Below are 14,658 nucleotides of genomic sequence, written 5' to 3'. Positions count from 1 at the left end.
AAGACAGATGTGAAATATCGCTCCTGACCATTCGACTGACTCTGTCACCCAAAACTATCCATGTTGTCAAACAATCCCCTCACAGGAGCCAAGGAGGCTGGCTAGAGCCTGCTGTTTGGGTTTCACTACATCCTTCCTCTCTCTCACAGCTCTCACGCCCTCAGGAGGGTGCATGTAAACACCATGACACATTTGTTATTATCAAATCATTCCACTCTCTCCTCTGTGAACGTGAGTGGAATAAGAAGTGGTAGTCTGACATGACTGTTCCCGGAAAGGCAGATATTTGGCTCTTGCTCGGTCATATATAAAGAAAATGAGCATTTGGGATGCAGAAAAGCATAGTTAAGTGCTGCTTCCACCTTAATCATTGTTTAAAGAAAAATCTACTGTTTTAGTATTTCCTTCTTTAATTCCCAGCTATTTTTGTGCAATTTCTCGTACATGGTTTGAGTGTTTTCTATTTCCCATGAGCACCCTCCCATTCTCCAGTTTTTTCCCATGCTCCTGCGCACACTGATGCACATTACTGCTGATTATGATCTATGTCCAGTTGTTGGGACCGTGACACATTGACGTCATTGATAGTGACTGTGAGGTGGTTGGCTGAAGGAAACAATACAGAGCACGTCGCTGGAGGAGCAGAAGTGTCACCTCAGAGTGCAGGGGGGAATAAGAGAGGAAAGGAGGGAAAAGATTTGAGATCAGGAATAGTGTATGCACTCAGCTTGATGTGAAAGGAAAAATAAGGATAGGAAAAACTGAATTGGTGGGTTGAGCGAAGGTGGGTAAGATGGAACAACAGAGTCTGGAATAAGATGGGGAGAGAGAAAGGATTAGAGGAATGGGACGATAAGAGAGGGGGGGGGATTAAAGCTGGAGAAAATAGACGGTGCCAGAGGGAAGTGTGAGAGGATCAGTTTAGAGACATTCTGCAAAGAGACACAGTGTTGTCACTAAATGGGCTGTCTTGCTTGGCTCCCCCTCTCGCTTCCTTCGGCTCGTTTTGCACCCACCCACTCCCATGTGTGCCCAATCACCCTTCTACCCTCCTCCACACTCCCCCCAGTAAATGCCATACATGGACCACTGGAATGCATTGTGGCCAGTCAGGCACCAGGTTATTGGTGGACTGAAAGACCAGCATGTTTCTGGGCACATGTTGAGTACAAAGGCAGCCCTCCACTCTGCATAGAAGTCATGGCCTCCGTCTCCTCAAGGTCATGTGAATAATCATGAGAGAGCTCTGTTGTTTCTCCGTCCCCAAGCAGATAACCTCTCTTCCCCTACCGATCAAGAATATGTCCGTAATGTACGGAACATCATTTCAGCCATGTGGGGGTTAATTGATGATTGTTTCGCTGTGCACCTGACAAGTGTCCTCTCAGCCTCCTAAAAGATATGACGCTGACATGCTTTTGTCCTTTCTCACGTGTTTCACTTTTACCACCACTGGTTGATGGATCTGGGTCGGGCTGCCACAGTGTTGTACCCAAATCAGCCCTTTTTAAGGCTCAGGCGTGCCTACAAGCACAATTCCACGTCCCCAGCTATGTGGCTAACGTTTTGTTTTAGGTATTTTAGGGGTGTTGCCTTTGATGATGAACAATTGACGGATTACAGTGTTCCCTATTCTCAATTTTCCTTTGATTTTCAGTTCATTTTATGGCCCTATTTTTCTACGGAATTGAATTTCTATAAGTGTCCCTCTGTTATTTCCTAATTTTTCATCAGTTCATTGAAGCACTTGCCTTTTATGTAAAATGCTTCACACATTTTGCATTCAAACCAGAAAATTGTCAAATCTTTTATAAACTGGGCACACAACAGCTTAAAATTGATAGTGTGGTCAATCAGCAACAGAGAAAAGCAAAGCAGTCGTTTATTCATACAATAATTGAATGGATTGTTGAACTGTTGAATGAATGGGCATAAATTCATCTTTTTTTTTCTGTGTCCTCCTCTGCTTTCTGTGTCTGTCCGATCTCTCTGCTGCTCCCTCTCTCTGTGTTGTTGTTTATTCCATGCTGTTGACTTTTGCTGTTCTGGACCGTGCAGCCTTTCCTCATGTTAGTGTGTGGCAGGTGCTCTGAGCTGATATGAACTGACTGAGCATCTCCGTGGTTACTGGAGGACTGGCAGGCGGCTTAGGCACAAGTAGAAAGGATGATAAACTGTGTCCAGGCTTTTTTTTCCCCCTCCATGTCTCCCATTCAAATGCGCTGGCAGGTGAGGACAATAGGGGGATAACTCTCTTCTTGTCTCTTCCTGCTTTCTAGCTGTTGTTTTTTTTATTTATTGTGTTCTCTCAAATGTATTCTCTCGTCAATGCGTGCAGATGTTCTCATCTGTTTTCAAGTCCATAAGAAGGCAGGTAATTGAACAGTCATGGGAGCCTGAATGACTCACTCAGTTGCTCTGCTGGGTCAATAGGGCTGACTCATCAGCTGAATTGACTTGTGAAAGAGGCTGCATGTTGAGCTGCCCATTGTTTCAGTGGTAGAAATGCGCTTTGGTCCTGATGCTTACATGAATCCTTCCCTGTTATTTTAAAGGTTAATTACGTGAGATAGTCTGGATTAGGAGTTAAATTCCTAAAATGCAAACATAATGTGCATCTTGCAAGTGGAAACATTTCTGTTGTTTTCTTTGTTACAGAAAGTTTAAGAAATGGACCAAGATAATCCAAGCCAAAGCCAGACACAGGAAAAGAATCCAAATGGAGCAGATTCAACAACAGCTCCAGCTTTAGCATCAGAAACCGAAGCTCCAACCACTGATTCCCCTGCCGGCCAGCCAGCAGCTCCTTCCAGGCCACGACGGCCCCAGAGAAGCGCCAGAGTAGAGGGCTCCGTAGACATCTCCGAACTCAAAGCTGCGCCCAAAGCTGAATCCACTCCACAGGCTAACCAGGAGGAGTGCACTCCTGATGGCTCTGTGCCAAGTCATCCCAAACCTTCTCGCCCTGCAGCAGTCAAACCCGTAGGAGAGCGCACTGGGCCCAGTGTAAAGGTTGGACCCAAAGGTCCAGGCCACCACCCGGTTAGGGCGGCCTCAGTCCCCCACCCACCTGCTAACAGGCCTGTGCCTCCTCACCTGAACCCTCACGCACAGAGAGCCCTCTCTGTAGCAGGTACAGCTGACACTCAGGCCCAGACTGTGGAAGACTTCAGGTAAGTTCCCTGATTGTGTCCCAGCATTCATGTCTCAACTTGTTTCCTCACTGCCTTTTACTGAGAAAGACAAGCCTGCCACATGAAGCATTATTCATGTACACTGACAGTTAACATTGCAAGACTGCACGTGATCAAGATTAAAACAAATCACTTCTCCTACTAAAAGGATATTTCCTAAGGTTTGTCAGGATACATGTGGCACATTTGAGGCATTTCTAAATTACATAATATGATCCATTTAGGGGACTCTAAAATGGTGGGTGATATTTTCACTTGAATGGCATGTGTAAGGTTTGTCTTTCTCCACCACAGGATGTGCCTTCTTTTCTATGGGTGTATCTCTAACCACTCCCTAGTTCAGTAGATAGTGCATCATTGGAGCTTTTTTTACTGAAGCGAAGAAAACACAGCTGCAACCGATGCTGCAGAGAAAAACTGTATTCATTCACACGTGTCATTTGAGAAATTAATCAATAGTTCCCATGACATTGCAAATACTACATTAAATGTCTTTGAGCATATGTAACAATATGAAGTTTGGGATGTACAGAATTGGATTCCATTGCTGGTGAGAGGCACCAGTCAGGTCACCAGTTTATCAGAGAGCTAACAAACTGTATTCAAACAGACAAATCCATCCTCCATCATCCTTGTATGGGTCATTTAGATTTTCAGATATTCAGTAGATTTGAACGTGGGAGTTCTTGTTTTTACGTGACATTAATGACTACTGAGCATCCAATCTGCCCATTATATAAAATCACATTGCATGAATGATCACATAATTAACAACATAGAATTCCTTTGTTTTTGACCTGACTGGTAATTCATGGAGTTAATTAACCTAATGGAGACAGTAGCCGTTGGAAACCGATCACTTAGTTTGCTCTCAGTTTTGTAATATCTGTTGTTTGTACCAATCAGGCCTACAGCCAGTACCTCACATGCTGTGGTAGAAAATTGAGATAAGGGACTATGTCCGTGTTATCAGGACATATATGACACATTTCAATACACTGACACATTACGAGGGTTCTTCTGTCTCACTCAGAGTCTGTAGGTTTTGACACTGTGGTTTGTGGGAGATGAGTGTTTGTAAGAGATATTACGTAACGGCCTTTTCCAACAGGGTGCACATCATCACTTGGAATGTGGGTTCGGCCACACCACCCGACGACATCACTTCCTTGCTGGGACTGAACGTGGGAGATGGAAACACAGACATGTACATTATCGGGTGAGTGTTTTGTGGTGCAGTAGTCATCCAGTTTCTTCCCTGTAAAAGCTCAAGTGTCCATTTATGTTTGCCTTTCCCACATCACCACTGCAGACAATGCCACTAATGAGCGGTTAGGCTGACTTCTTTTCCCTTATGGCCACAATTTTCTTTCATTTATTAATCCACCGTTAAATTATCAGAGCTCCCGCTCAGCAGCTCCTATTACATCTCTGTCTGCTGTTGACCCTTGTGTGTTGTTTCGTGTCATTTTTCTTCAAGGCTGCAGGAAGTGAACTCTATGATTAACAAAAGGCTGAAAGATGTCCTCTTCACAGACCAGTGGAGCGAGGTCTGCATGGAGAGACTCAGCCCCTTTGGTTATGTGCTGGTCAGTAATGGCTTTTATTATCAACACATATTAACACTATCATAGTAAAATGCTAAACAGCTTAGATTCATACTGTACGCAGTACGTCATCGCTGATGAGATCTCTGCTTCCTGCTGCTGTTTCGGCTCATTTTGTTCCCTGAGCAACGGATGGGATGATAATTTATAACAGCCGTGTAATGTCAGCATATCTGCTGTCTTCCACTGTCTATCCAGCTCATGATGCAAAGCTCTCAGTGTCTGTTGGACTCCTCCTGTGTGCCTTTATGCCTGCACGCCTTCCCCCTTTTTCTCTGTCTATTTCATAATGCCTACACATACCCAGTACTGGAAGGTACAAAGAAATGCAATAGATTTTATGCAATTCAAAGACTAGCAAAGACTTCCTGATATATGTTCCATATGGTATATCAAATAAGACATTAAAAGCATGGCCATATCTCTCTAAAAACATTCATCAAAAATGTTTTTGTGTTGGTATTTTCCTGTTTTATGTTTTTATGGGCATGTACCATAGCTGTGGTTGGTGTTTGTCTGAAATGATACTTGCCTACTCTGTTGGCATGGTGAGCCAGAGACCGTGAATCAGCTGTTGAGCTGAAAGAGCTAGACAAATGTCTCCCAGGACGCTGTTTTATTTTTGGATCACGTTGTTGTCAGCGTTGATGGGCCTCTGACAGTGAGACTGATGCTGTCCTCCAGCTATCTCATGGTCTGCTACGCTAGTTTAAACCTTGTTAAAATCATCTCGATGTGACCTTTATGTGTACTTCATGTGGATATTAATGCTGTGAGCAGGTTAAGGGGATGGGTTAGCTGGAGTTTGTCTTGAGTAGAGGGAGATACACGGTGGTGTCAGTAGGAATCTGTCTCGTACTAACATGGTGGGCAGACACAAAGTAACAAGACACCTCATCGGTCCTTTCTGCTCCGTGCACACCAAGACTCATTGTCAGGTTCAAACTGTAACTGCTGTGGGCACAAAGAAAGCTTACTCAAATCAGCCCATCACTGCAGAAAGCCAACAAGACATTTTTTATGGCTATTCACGGCGCAGTTGCCGATTGTCACCACAGTTTCTGTTTAATTAAGCTGCAAATTTAGATACACAAATTAACGGCGACATTTTTTTTTCTGGCCCTAATCTGTAATTTCAACATAATACACTCTGCATGCAGTGTGATTTATTATATTGCCTTTTTCTCAAAATGTATTGACTGAGCATTTGATTCATTACACTATGAAGCTGCTAAACATGTGTTTTAAATACTGTGAGGCTGTAAAATGTATGTTTTATAACATGTATGATTAATGATTAGGTTAGATCATATTTTACAGATCCTTTGGCATCAGAATAACAGGGGCCTGCCATTTAGATGAATGCACTTTAAGGAATTACCAAAATCACAGTTTGCACGTATGTCAGTAAATCAATGTAACTTTAAGTTGCTTCATAGCAGCAAATGATGTCCAACGTACATACTGTGTAATGAACAGAGGAGGAGGATGCTGTTTCTGTGGTCGTCAGTATTACAGACTGGAGTGAGTAAGCCATTATTTTGCATTGAGCTTCTTCCAAATTCACAGGCTGCTCTGCTAACATCACACTTGTTACTCACAGCTCATTTCTTCAGTCATGTGTGTGCTGAACAAGGTCAAACACACACGGCTGCACACGCGCACTCCCTCTCTCCATGCACTCTCTACACTTGTCTTTGGGCTTAAATGTCCTTTCTTTTCTAAGCCCAAATGTAGCATGGCAGCCTTCAGGAGCTCTTCCAGTGGTGCCTGATGTTGATAAGAGATGCTTTTCATCCACAGTACATGCAGGCAAAGGTAGATTCTCTCAGACTATACACACACTCATCCTCTGTGTCCGCACACATACCACAAATAAAGTCGGTCCACTTTACGGTTCAGTAGAATCCATTACGCAACAAAGTTGTTCAAATAGCCAGTTAGTATATAAGCAGGAGGGTCTTATGTCACGTGGAGATGTATGCCTCCATTACTACCCATGGGGCATTTCAGGCAGAGTGTGATCATTCCTCTACTGCCTACAGTTGGGGGTTGGGATGTGTGAACAACTGGAGAAAGTCAGAGGGAGGGATGAACATAAATATCTGGTGAGGGGCTCGGCATAGCATACACATACCTCTTCTTGTTCCACTTAACAAATGCATGTGTCTTATTCCCGCCCTTCTCTTGTACAAAAATATGTGACCTTTTTTTTTTTATTAATAGTGGTGCACAAATGTCGAAATCTGCATATGATTATGAATAACAAGAAGCAAGTGCTTGAGATGAGGAGAGCTGGAGAAAGGAAAGGTCTGACTGTCACGTGAATGCAGTGTGTACATCACTTCTCCTCTACAAAGGGGTTGTTGCCATAAGGGCGTTAGGCCATAAGGGCGTTAGACCACAAGCTATGGCCTCCTTAATGTGCAGTGCTTTGTGTAAAGCAGTGGGAGAGCTGGGCCACAGGCTCCTGCAGGGTGAAATGGAAATGCAAGGGGGTAGAAAGAGGAGGGGTTGAGAAAGTGAAGCAGAGCAGCAGAAATGGACGCACTGTGAAGCTAGACTCAGCTCAGAGAATTAGTTTATTCAAATTTTTGTGCAAGTCAAAAAGATGTTTATACAGTTACTGTGAACTTTAGAGCTGCTCTGTTTTCAGAATTATGCAAAGTGGCTCCTCATAACTCCCACTGTGTACCTATTCATGTTATCCTCTTTTGATGGTCTGGCCTGTCTGTTTCCCTGCACCTGTCTGTCCCTCAGGTTACCTCCCAGCGGATGCAGGGGTTGCTGCTGCTGGTCTTTGCTAAGTACTACCATCTGCCCTTCCTCCGCGGAGTCCAGACTGAGACCACCCGCACTGGCCTGGGGGGTTACTGGGTGAGACGTCTACTGACACCATTCTGTGATAAGCACTGTTATGGCAGCTTCACTTATGAAAGCTTAGCTGTACGTAGGATGACATCTCAGTTGGAGTGACCAGGTTTAAGCTTGCATCTCTGTAACTGACACACTGATGGAAATTATAGAGACACTAATTTTCCACTAGTTTCTGCACACCCCTGCTGCTCAATAAGCCAATAGTGCAGGTTTACCCAGAAGTGGTGAGGATGTAGTGAGTGTTAGATCTGCTCAGCACATGCTGATAATCCGGTGCAAATGACATAGATATGAAAAGCTGAAGCAACTGCACACTAACTGTGTTATAAAGTCTTGTTATTTGTTAGTCAAATGTTGTTCCATCCTGTCTTATTAGAATAAAGAGATAGATGCTGGCTTAATTATATTATTAAGAAAATTCAGATGGAGAACAAGCAAGTCTGTGTTGTCCTGAAAGCTGAAGGCTCTCATAGATTTCATAAAGGTTATGTAGTACTCAGTTTTAAGTGAAATCTTCCATGGATGAACTCAGACAAGCATCAGCACATTCTGCAGGTTAAATTGAAACATCTTTTGTGTTTTAGTGGGTCAGAGCAGTTGGGAGAACAGCAGGAAGCAATCCGCAGACTCATCCTGTTCCCCCACTGTACACTTTATTGTCAGCATTAAGTATTGATGATGGTCTTCACTGGTGCTTAATGAGTAAACTTCCTGTTTCTCTGTGGCAGACATCACTCAAGAGTGACGGGCATGCTGACACCATAAAACACAAACATACCCATCATGGTCATTTAATTCATTCAATCATTCATTCATTTGTTCATATTTAATTTTGCTTCCACGGTAAATTAATACAAAAGCTGTCCCCCTCTTCTTACAGTACGCACCACTCTTTCTCCCTTAACTTCCCCTCTGCTGGTCGGTGTTACAGGGGAACAAAGGTGGTGTGAGCGCCCGCATGTCGGTGTTCGGCCACACCATCTGCTTCCTTAACTGCCACCTGCCGGCACACATGGAAAACTCAGATCAGCGCATGGAGGACTTCGAGAGCATCCTGCAGCAGCAGCAGTTTGAGGGCCAGTCTGCCACTGGGGTTCTTGACCATGAGTAAGTTAGCACACCAACACAAGCACACACCCAAAAATACAGACACTGTTCGATGTATCTGTCTTATAACAGTAAAACCAGTCTGATATATCTGTAACAAACAATCCATGACTTGTTTTCTCCATATTCATATTTTATGAGGGAAATGGTGTCATGGTGTGTTTTTTTTTCTCACAGTGTGGTGTTCTGGTTTGGGGATCTCAATTTCCGCATTGATGACCTTGATATGCAAGTGGTAAAATCAACCATCGATAACAACAAGTTTTCACTGTTGTGGGAAAAAGATCAGGTAAAAAGAAAGACTGTCTAATATGCTGTGTAAAGATAGAAATGACTGTAAAAATAGATTTAACTCCTCTGCATGTGGTTCTCCTTAAAAGCAATGAAATAAACTTGCCCCTTTGTTCGTCTCTTTCACAGCAGCTGAAGGTTAACTTTTGATTAAGTTTTTAATTTGGTAAGAAGCAAAAGTAGTCTATGCATTGAAATCCTATCCACAATTGTTGTTCAAAAATCTGTTCTCTCTAAAATCTTAACATTAGATAAGAATGCACATACGTACATGATAGAACGTGTCCTTTTTCATTATGCAGTCTGTAGGTAATTCCACTAGAGGGCAGTAGAGAAATACTACCATCTTAAAAGCTCTGTCAGTGTGTACAAACAGTAATCCTCAGTGAGTGAGGTCTACTAATTCTCATTATTACAGCTCAATATGGCAAAAGACAGTGAGACCGTGTTGGAGGGTTTCCAAGAGGGGCCGCTGAAATTCCCCCCAACCTACAAGTTTGACGTTGGAACAGATACATACGACACGAGGTTCGTAATGCCGGGGGTGCTGTTATGAATTCTAGGCCACTGCCCAGATATCACTGTGCCTGCCTCGGTAATGGTCTCTGTGAAAAGTCCTCACTAGCCCAGAGGAGCATGAAAAGGCCTTTTTTTTTTTTCTCCATGTACTGATTTTATATAAGCTTGTATTATTTTCTCTTGCTCCATTTCTCCCTGTCTGTGTCCCACCCAGTGGGAAGAAGCGTAAACCAGCTTGGACCGACCGGATCCTGTGGCGCCTGAGAGCCACGGCACCTGCCGGCGCTGGCCTCAGTGCAGGGAAGCGTGGCTCCATTTCAGGCTTGACCAGTGGAACCAAAGTGACTCAGCACTACTACCGAAGCCACATGGAATACACTGTCAGTGACCACAAACCAGTCTCCTCCATCTTCACCCTGCAGGTGAGACACATCAGGGTACTTTGTAAAGATGACTTAGTGTTTGCATCTCTTTTCAATACTAGCGCTAATACGATGATACAATACTTTGTAGTATTTTTGCACTGCATAAATGTTTATGGTAAGTGTTCGCTGTAGTTCCCGTACAAGGTGGATATTCCCCTGGTCACTCTCATGGTGGAGGATGAGTGGAATAGTATCGCTGATGCCATAGCGAAATTCAAATTGGTGCCCAACTTTGCTCGCAGCTCTTGGGACTGGATCGGACTGTACAAGGTAAATATAGTCTTACTACCACAGGTCCTAGGGGGAAATGACATGTAACGTTTAAAGACTTCATGTCAGTGTTTTTGTTCATGATCAATTTCAAGCAAGTAGTTATTATTTCATTGTGCTGCCCCCCACCCCTCCAGGTGGGGTTCAAACACCATAAGGACTATGTGGGGTATGTGTGGGCCAAACAAGAGGAAACTGATTTTCATCGACAAGAACATCAGGTAGTCTGGATGCGTGCTGAACTCTCTTCAGACATCATTTTCTTTCGCATTTAATAGATGTCTGAGTAAATGTTTTCCAGGTAACCTTTACTGAGGAGGAATTGCCCAAAGGCTCAGGGGACTTTATCTTGGGTTACTATAGCAACAACATGAGCACCATTGTGGGTGTAACAGAGCCATTTCAGGTAATCATAACTCTGACACAGCTCTCTTGAGGTTAAAACAATCAAATGCATTATTTCTTGGACTTTACGTGTGTTGTATGCTATTACTGCTGGCTTGCCATCTGCACTTTAACACTATTTGCATTACCTCCACTGCTGCTCTTTCTCTCTATTCTACCTCCTCCATCCCACTCATATCCTCCTCTTTATCTATCTTCAGATCCAGCTTCCCACTGTGGGTCCTGACAACAGTTCTTCAGACAGCTCTGACTTCAGTTCAGAAGATGACAGCACTGTTGTCCTCATGAAGACGACGTCCCGCAGCCCCAGTCCACGCAAGAGCAAGCACCGCAGCCATCGCACTGGCAGCCCCAGCCACAGCCACAGCCACAGCCACAGCCACAGCCACTCCAGCAGCCCTGCAGAGGCTGAAATGAAAGCAGTCCCTGATGGTTCTTCATCGAGCACCAAGACGACAACTGAGAGTGAGTCCACAGGAGGTCCAGCAGAGGGCAGCAGCAGCCACGTGTCTGCTCCTGGAGAGAAAAAGGAAGACACAGGGGATTCAGGAGTGTGATGTTCAACCAAGTCCTGCTGTTGTCACAGATCACATAGCCAACTGTTGTGTCTTTTATTAAATACATCCACTACGCTGTATGCTTTCTGTAATGAAAATATACAGTTTCTGATGCCATCCTTTTCAGGAACAGCCATCTGGTTTGCCCAGACGGCTTACTTTGCCTTGAGTTGTTTGATTAAGCTGTGCACATTGTATATTTTTTGTTTTTAAACCATTCACTCTGTCCTGTGTTTCTACTATCTGTGTCCGTTCTCAGGTGTGGACAGTACAGGGAGCTGACACCTTGCATTAGGAAATACTCAAGGATTTACGGTCATGTAGAGTAAGAGTGGTTACTTCCTGATTTTTAGACACCATCTTCGCTATACCAGGACAGCGGTTTGAATCTCTGCACTGACCCACCTAGCAGTCATGTCAGCAAACTGCATACAAACAACAGAAAATGTTTTTTTGAGACAAGGAGTATGACATACTTGACACAGACATTGCTCACATGTCACTCAGTTTGCTTTAGTTGTGGAACATGTATCTATTATGAAACAAATCCTCTCAGACCAAGAGGACCCTAGAGACATAGTGAAAATCTGCATAAGGGCATAGCCACTCAATTTTACTTGGTGATGTGATTCTACCCTTGCAGATATTTCCTGCTTTGGAAATTCGTCATGCGTTACACAGTAACATGATACATAACATACAGGTAGCATTTCAAATGATCCGCCAATGGGAATTAAATCCCCCATGGTGCATAAAACCAAAGCCGGCAGGGGCTGGGGTTCGGGAACTCTGCCGTTAGCCATGGCAGCAGCACTGCACATGTCAGCGCACAGAGTGAATGTGAGCACAAAGGCCTTTAAATAGACCGCCAAATCAGTGCAGTGGGATGTGATGGGTGTGGGAGGCTAGCTGTCAGCTGACACTGCATAGCTGTCTTGCCAGAGCTAGTTTGGTAATTGTTGGCCTCTGCTTGGCCAACTGCAGTGGTAACAACTACAGCAATATCCGACCCAGGAGACGTGCAGCTTTGCTTCACATGACTTCATGTGAATGAATGAGCCTTATCTAACTTTTCCCAGCAGCAAAGTGACTTTTTGAAATAATCTACAAGTAATAATAATAATCTAAGTAAACAAACATCACATTAGATTTGTTTTTGTTCCAAATACTAAGATTTTGACTTTTTGTTTTAAGATGATGATGATGTTTCCAACATGGAGGCAAGTGAAGCTCTGACTGATAATTAATCTGGATTTCTCTGACAAATGTGAGCAGGAACTCTACCATGTAGAGCTACTACAGGGCTTTGCATTATATTGTAGGTATAATACAAAGCTGACATGTTCCACCATGTGAAATATCACAAAGCTAGTGTGATATTTCAAAGAAATGAAATAGTCCTATCTAATGCTTTGTTTTTCCTATGATTTTGATGATTTTTCTTTTTACAGTTCACCGTTCCTACATTTGTTTTTGTGTTTTCTCTCACTCAGATCCTCCCTCACTGATCCTGGTGATTAGCTGACAGTGACAATAGTCGCTATAGTTGTGTTGCATTGTTACCATGTGACCTCTGATGCACCATCTTAGACACTTTGTACTTTTGGGCTGTTAGAGTAGGACAGTGTATACTGTTGTAGCTGTAACTTCAGTGTGTATGTCTGTAATCATTTTTTGTGTGTATGTGTTTTTATGGACGTGTGTGTGTTTTGGATGGTGGAGTGTGTTGTGCGAGTGTGTGAGTGTATGTATAGGTAGCTGTGGCAGTGAACGGGGTGCGACTGTGTTTGCATGGTTTGCCGCTGGACATACTGTACATTCCGGTACTGTGATTTTTGTGCCGTAAAGTGCTGTTTTTGACTCCTCTTTGTTAAAATCGTGGCTGTGAAAATTGTTAGAAAAACATGGTAAGGACAGTATAAAGATTTAACTTCAGTGTAAATGTTAGGTGAAGAAAATGCAGGACAGTAATGCCTGCAGAAATCTGAAATTGTTTGAATCGTTTCATAGTGCATTCATGTATTTTATTGATTTTGAAATGAAAAATCTAATGGACCTTTGTGTAGAGTAATATGTTTAAAATGTTAAAGATTGTATGACTTTGTCCAACTTTAGGTAATTTAGGTGATCAGTTCTGCAGTCATGACCAGTGACTATCTATTGTGAAATGTTAATGAAAATGCTCTGTCTACAGAATGTTATTGTTTTGTAAGTATGTGGCTTAAATAGAAGAAATATCTATGTAAAGAAGAAATATTAAGTATGATAGAAAACAGAAAATAGGAGACAATCTATGCCACAAAGATTATTTTAATTAAATTATGTATTTATTTTCTTATTTAATTATTAAATGAGCCTGAATTCTGCTGGCCAGTGAGGGAGCATTATTTCAATGGAAATGTCAAAATAATATAACAGAATATTGATAGTTATTTTCTTTTTCTATTCGGAACTATGAAGAGAGAGTCTGATTGGTTTCCATTTTTGTAAATTTAGGTCAAATGTTGCTTTTGTTGTCTGAAGCGTAGATTGTTTTGTCTACAGGTCTTTGTACAATTGTGAATGAAATTGACAAAAAAAAATTTAGCAAGCCTGTGTGATATTGATTTATTGGCATATGAGAAAATGGTTTATCTCTGTGAAATCATCTGATCAGCGAGACAAGGGGTTGAGTTTAGGGGTTGCTTGCTTTGTTCTCCAACCCAAAAACTAGTGCAACACTGTCCAAAGAAATAATATACTCCCCATCAAGCGGTGCTGTCTGTCTGATTTCTGAGTCTCTTCATATTTATTTATTAACAATACATATTTATTTACATTGCTTGAAAATGGGTTATTGCAGTACAGTCTATTGAGATAGTTTCATATGTCAGAATAGGCTAAAGCATGGTAAAAACACGATATACCAGTTGGGGGGGGGTGTCAATACAGAAAGCAACAGGAACTCTGAAACAGAAACTCTTATGTTCTTAAGTTAGTTATGCATTTGAACTTGATTCACTGATTGACAGTTTTAGAGTAGACCTTCAGTCTATTGTTATTCAGCTTTGGCCAAGAAATCGGCTCTTGGCAATTTATTACAGGTTACAGTAGAAGTTGATGCTATTTTTGGATTTCCAAATAAATGCGGGTGACAAACAAAACATCACATCCTGCAGAAGGCAACAGCAGGTGCATCTTGCATCATGCTCTTGCCCTCTGAAAAGAAAGCGTCCACCCTGCAAATTCATGGTGACAAATGAGTGTACTGTTCTGATGCAACACTGGTCAGGGATTGAGTTGCTTGGTTTTGTGACTCTAAACACTATGAGCCCGATTAAGACCACTGAATAAAACTGACTACAAGGGTGCAGACTGACATTATTGATCAACTTATAATGCCATAAATGTGGCCAGTCTAGTTTTG

The 14,658-nt window shown here is 42.6% G+C and overlaps 1 protein-coding gene across 1 annotated transcript; it reads left to right on the top strand.

Moving 5' to 3' along the window:
- The first annotated feature begins 2,670 nt into the window (after nucleotides 1-2,670).
- Nucleotides 2,671-11,567, top strand: LOC139203829 (inositol polyphosphate 5-phosphatase K-like). The gene is made up of 12 exons (XM_070833720.1): nucleotides 2,671-3,173; nucleotides 4,306-4,413; nucleotides 4,675-4,783; nucleotides 7,562-7,678; nucleotides 8,610-8,785; nucleotides 8,963-9,074; nucleotides 9,495-9,604; nucleotides 9,810-10,017; nucleotides 10,153-10,290; nucleotides 10,428-10,511; nucleotides 10,592-10,696; nucleotides 10,896-11,567. Exons 1-12 carry the CDS (start codon nucleotides 2,671-2,673, stop codon nucleotides 11,250-11,252), a joined length of 2,127 nt encoding a protein of 708 aa, XP_070689821.1. The 3' UTR covers nucleotides 11,253-11,567.
- The last annotated feature ends 3,091 nt before the right edge of the window (nucleotides 11,568-14,658 follow it).

The sequence above is a fragment of the Pempheris klunzingeri genome, chromosome 7 (genome assembly GCF_042242105.1).
Source record: "Pempheris klunzingeri isolate RE-2024b chromosome 7, fPemKlu1.hap1, whole genome shotgun sequence".
Classification (NCBI taxonomy): Eukaryota; Metazoa; Chordata; class Actinopteri; order Acropomatiformes; family Pempheridae; genus Pempheris; species Pempheris klunzingeri.
The sequence above is the reverse complement of the archived record's forward strand: the minus strand, read 5'-3'. Positions and strand labels throughout refer to the sequence as shown.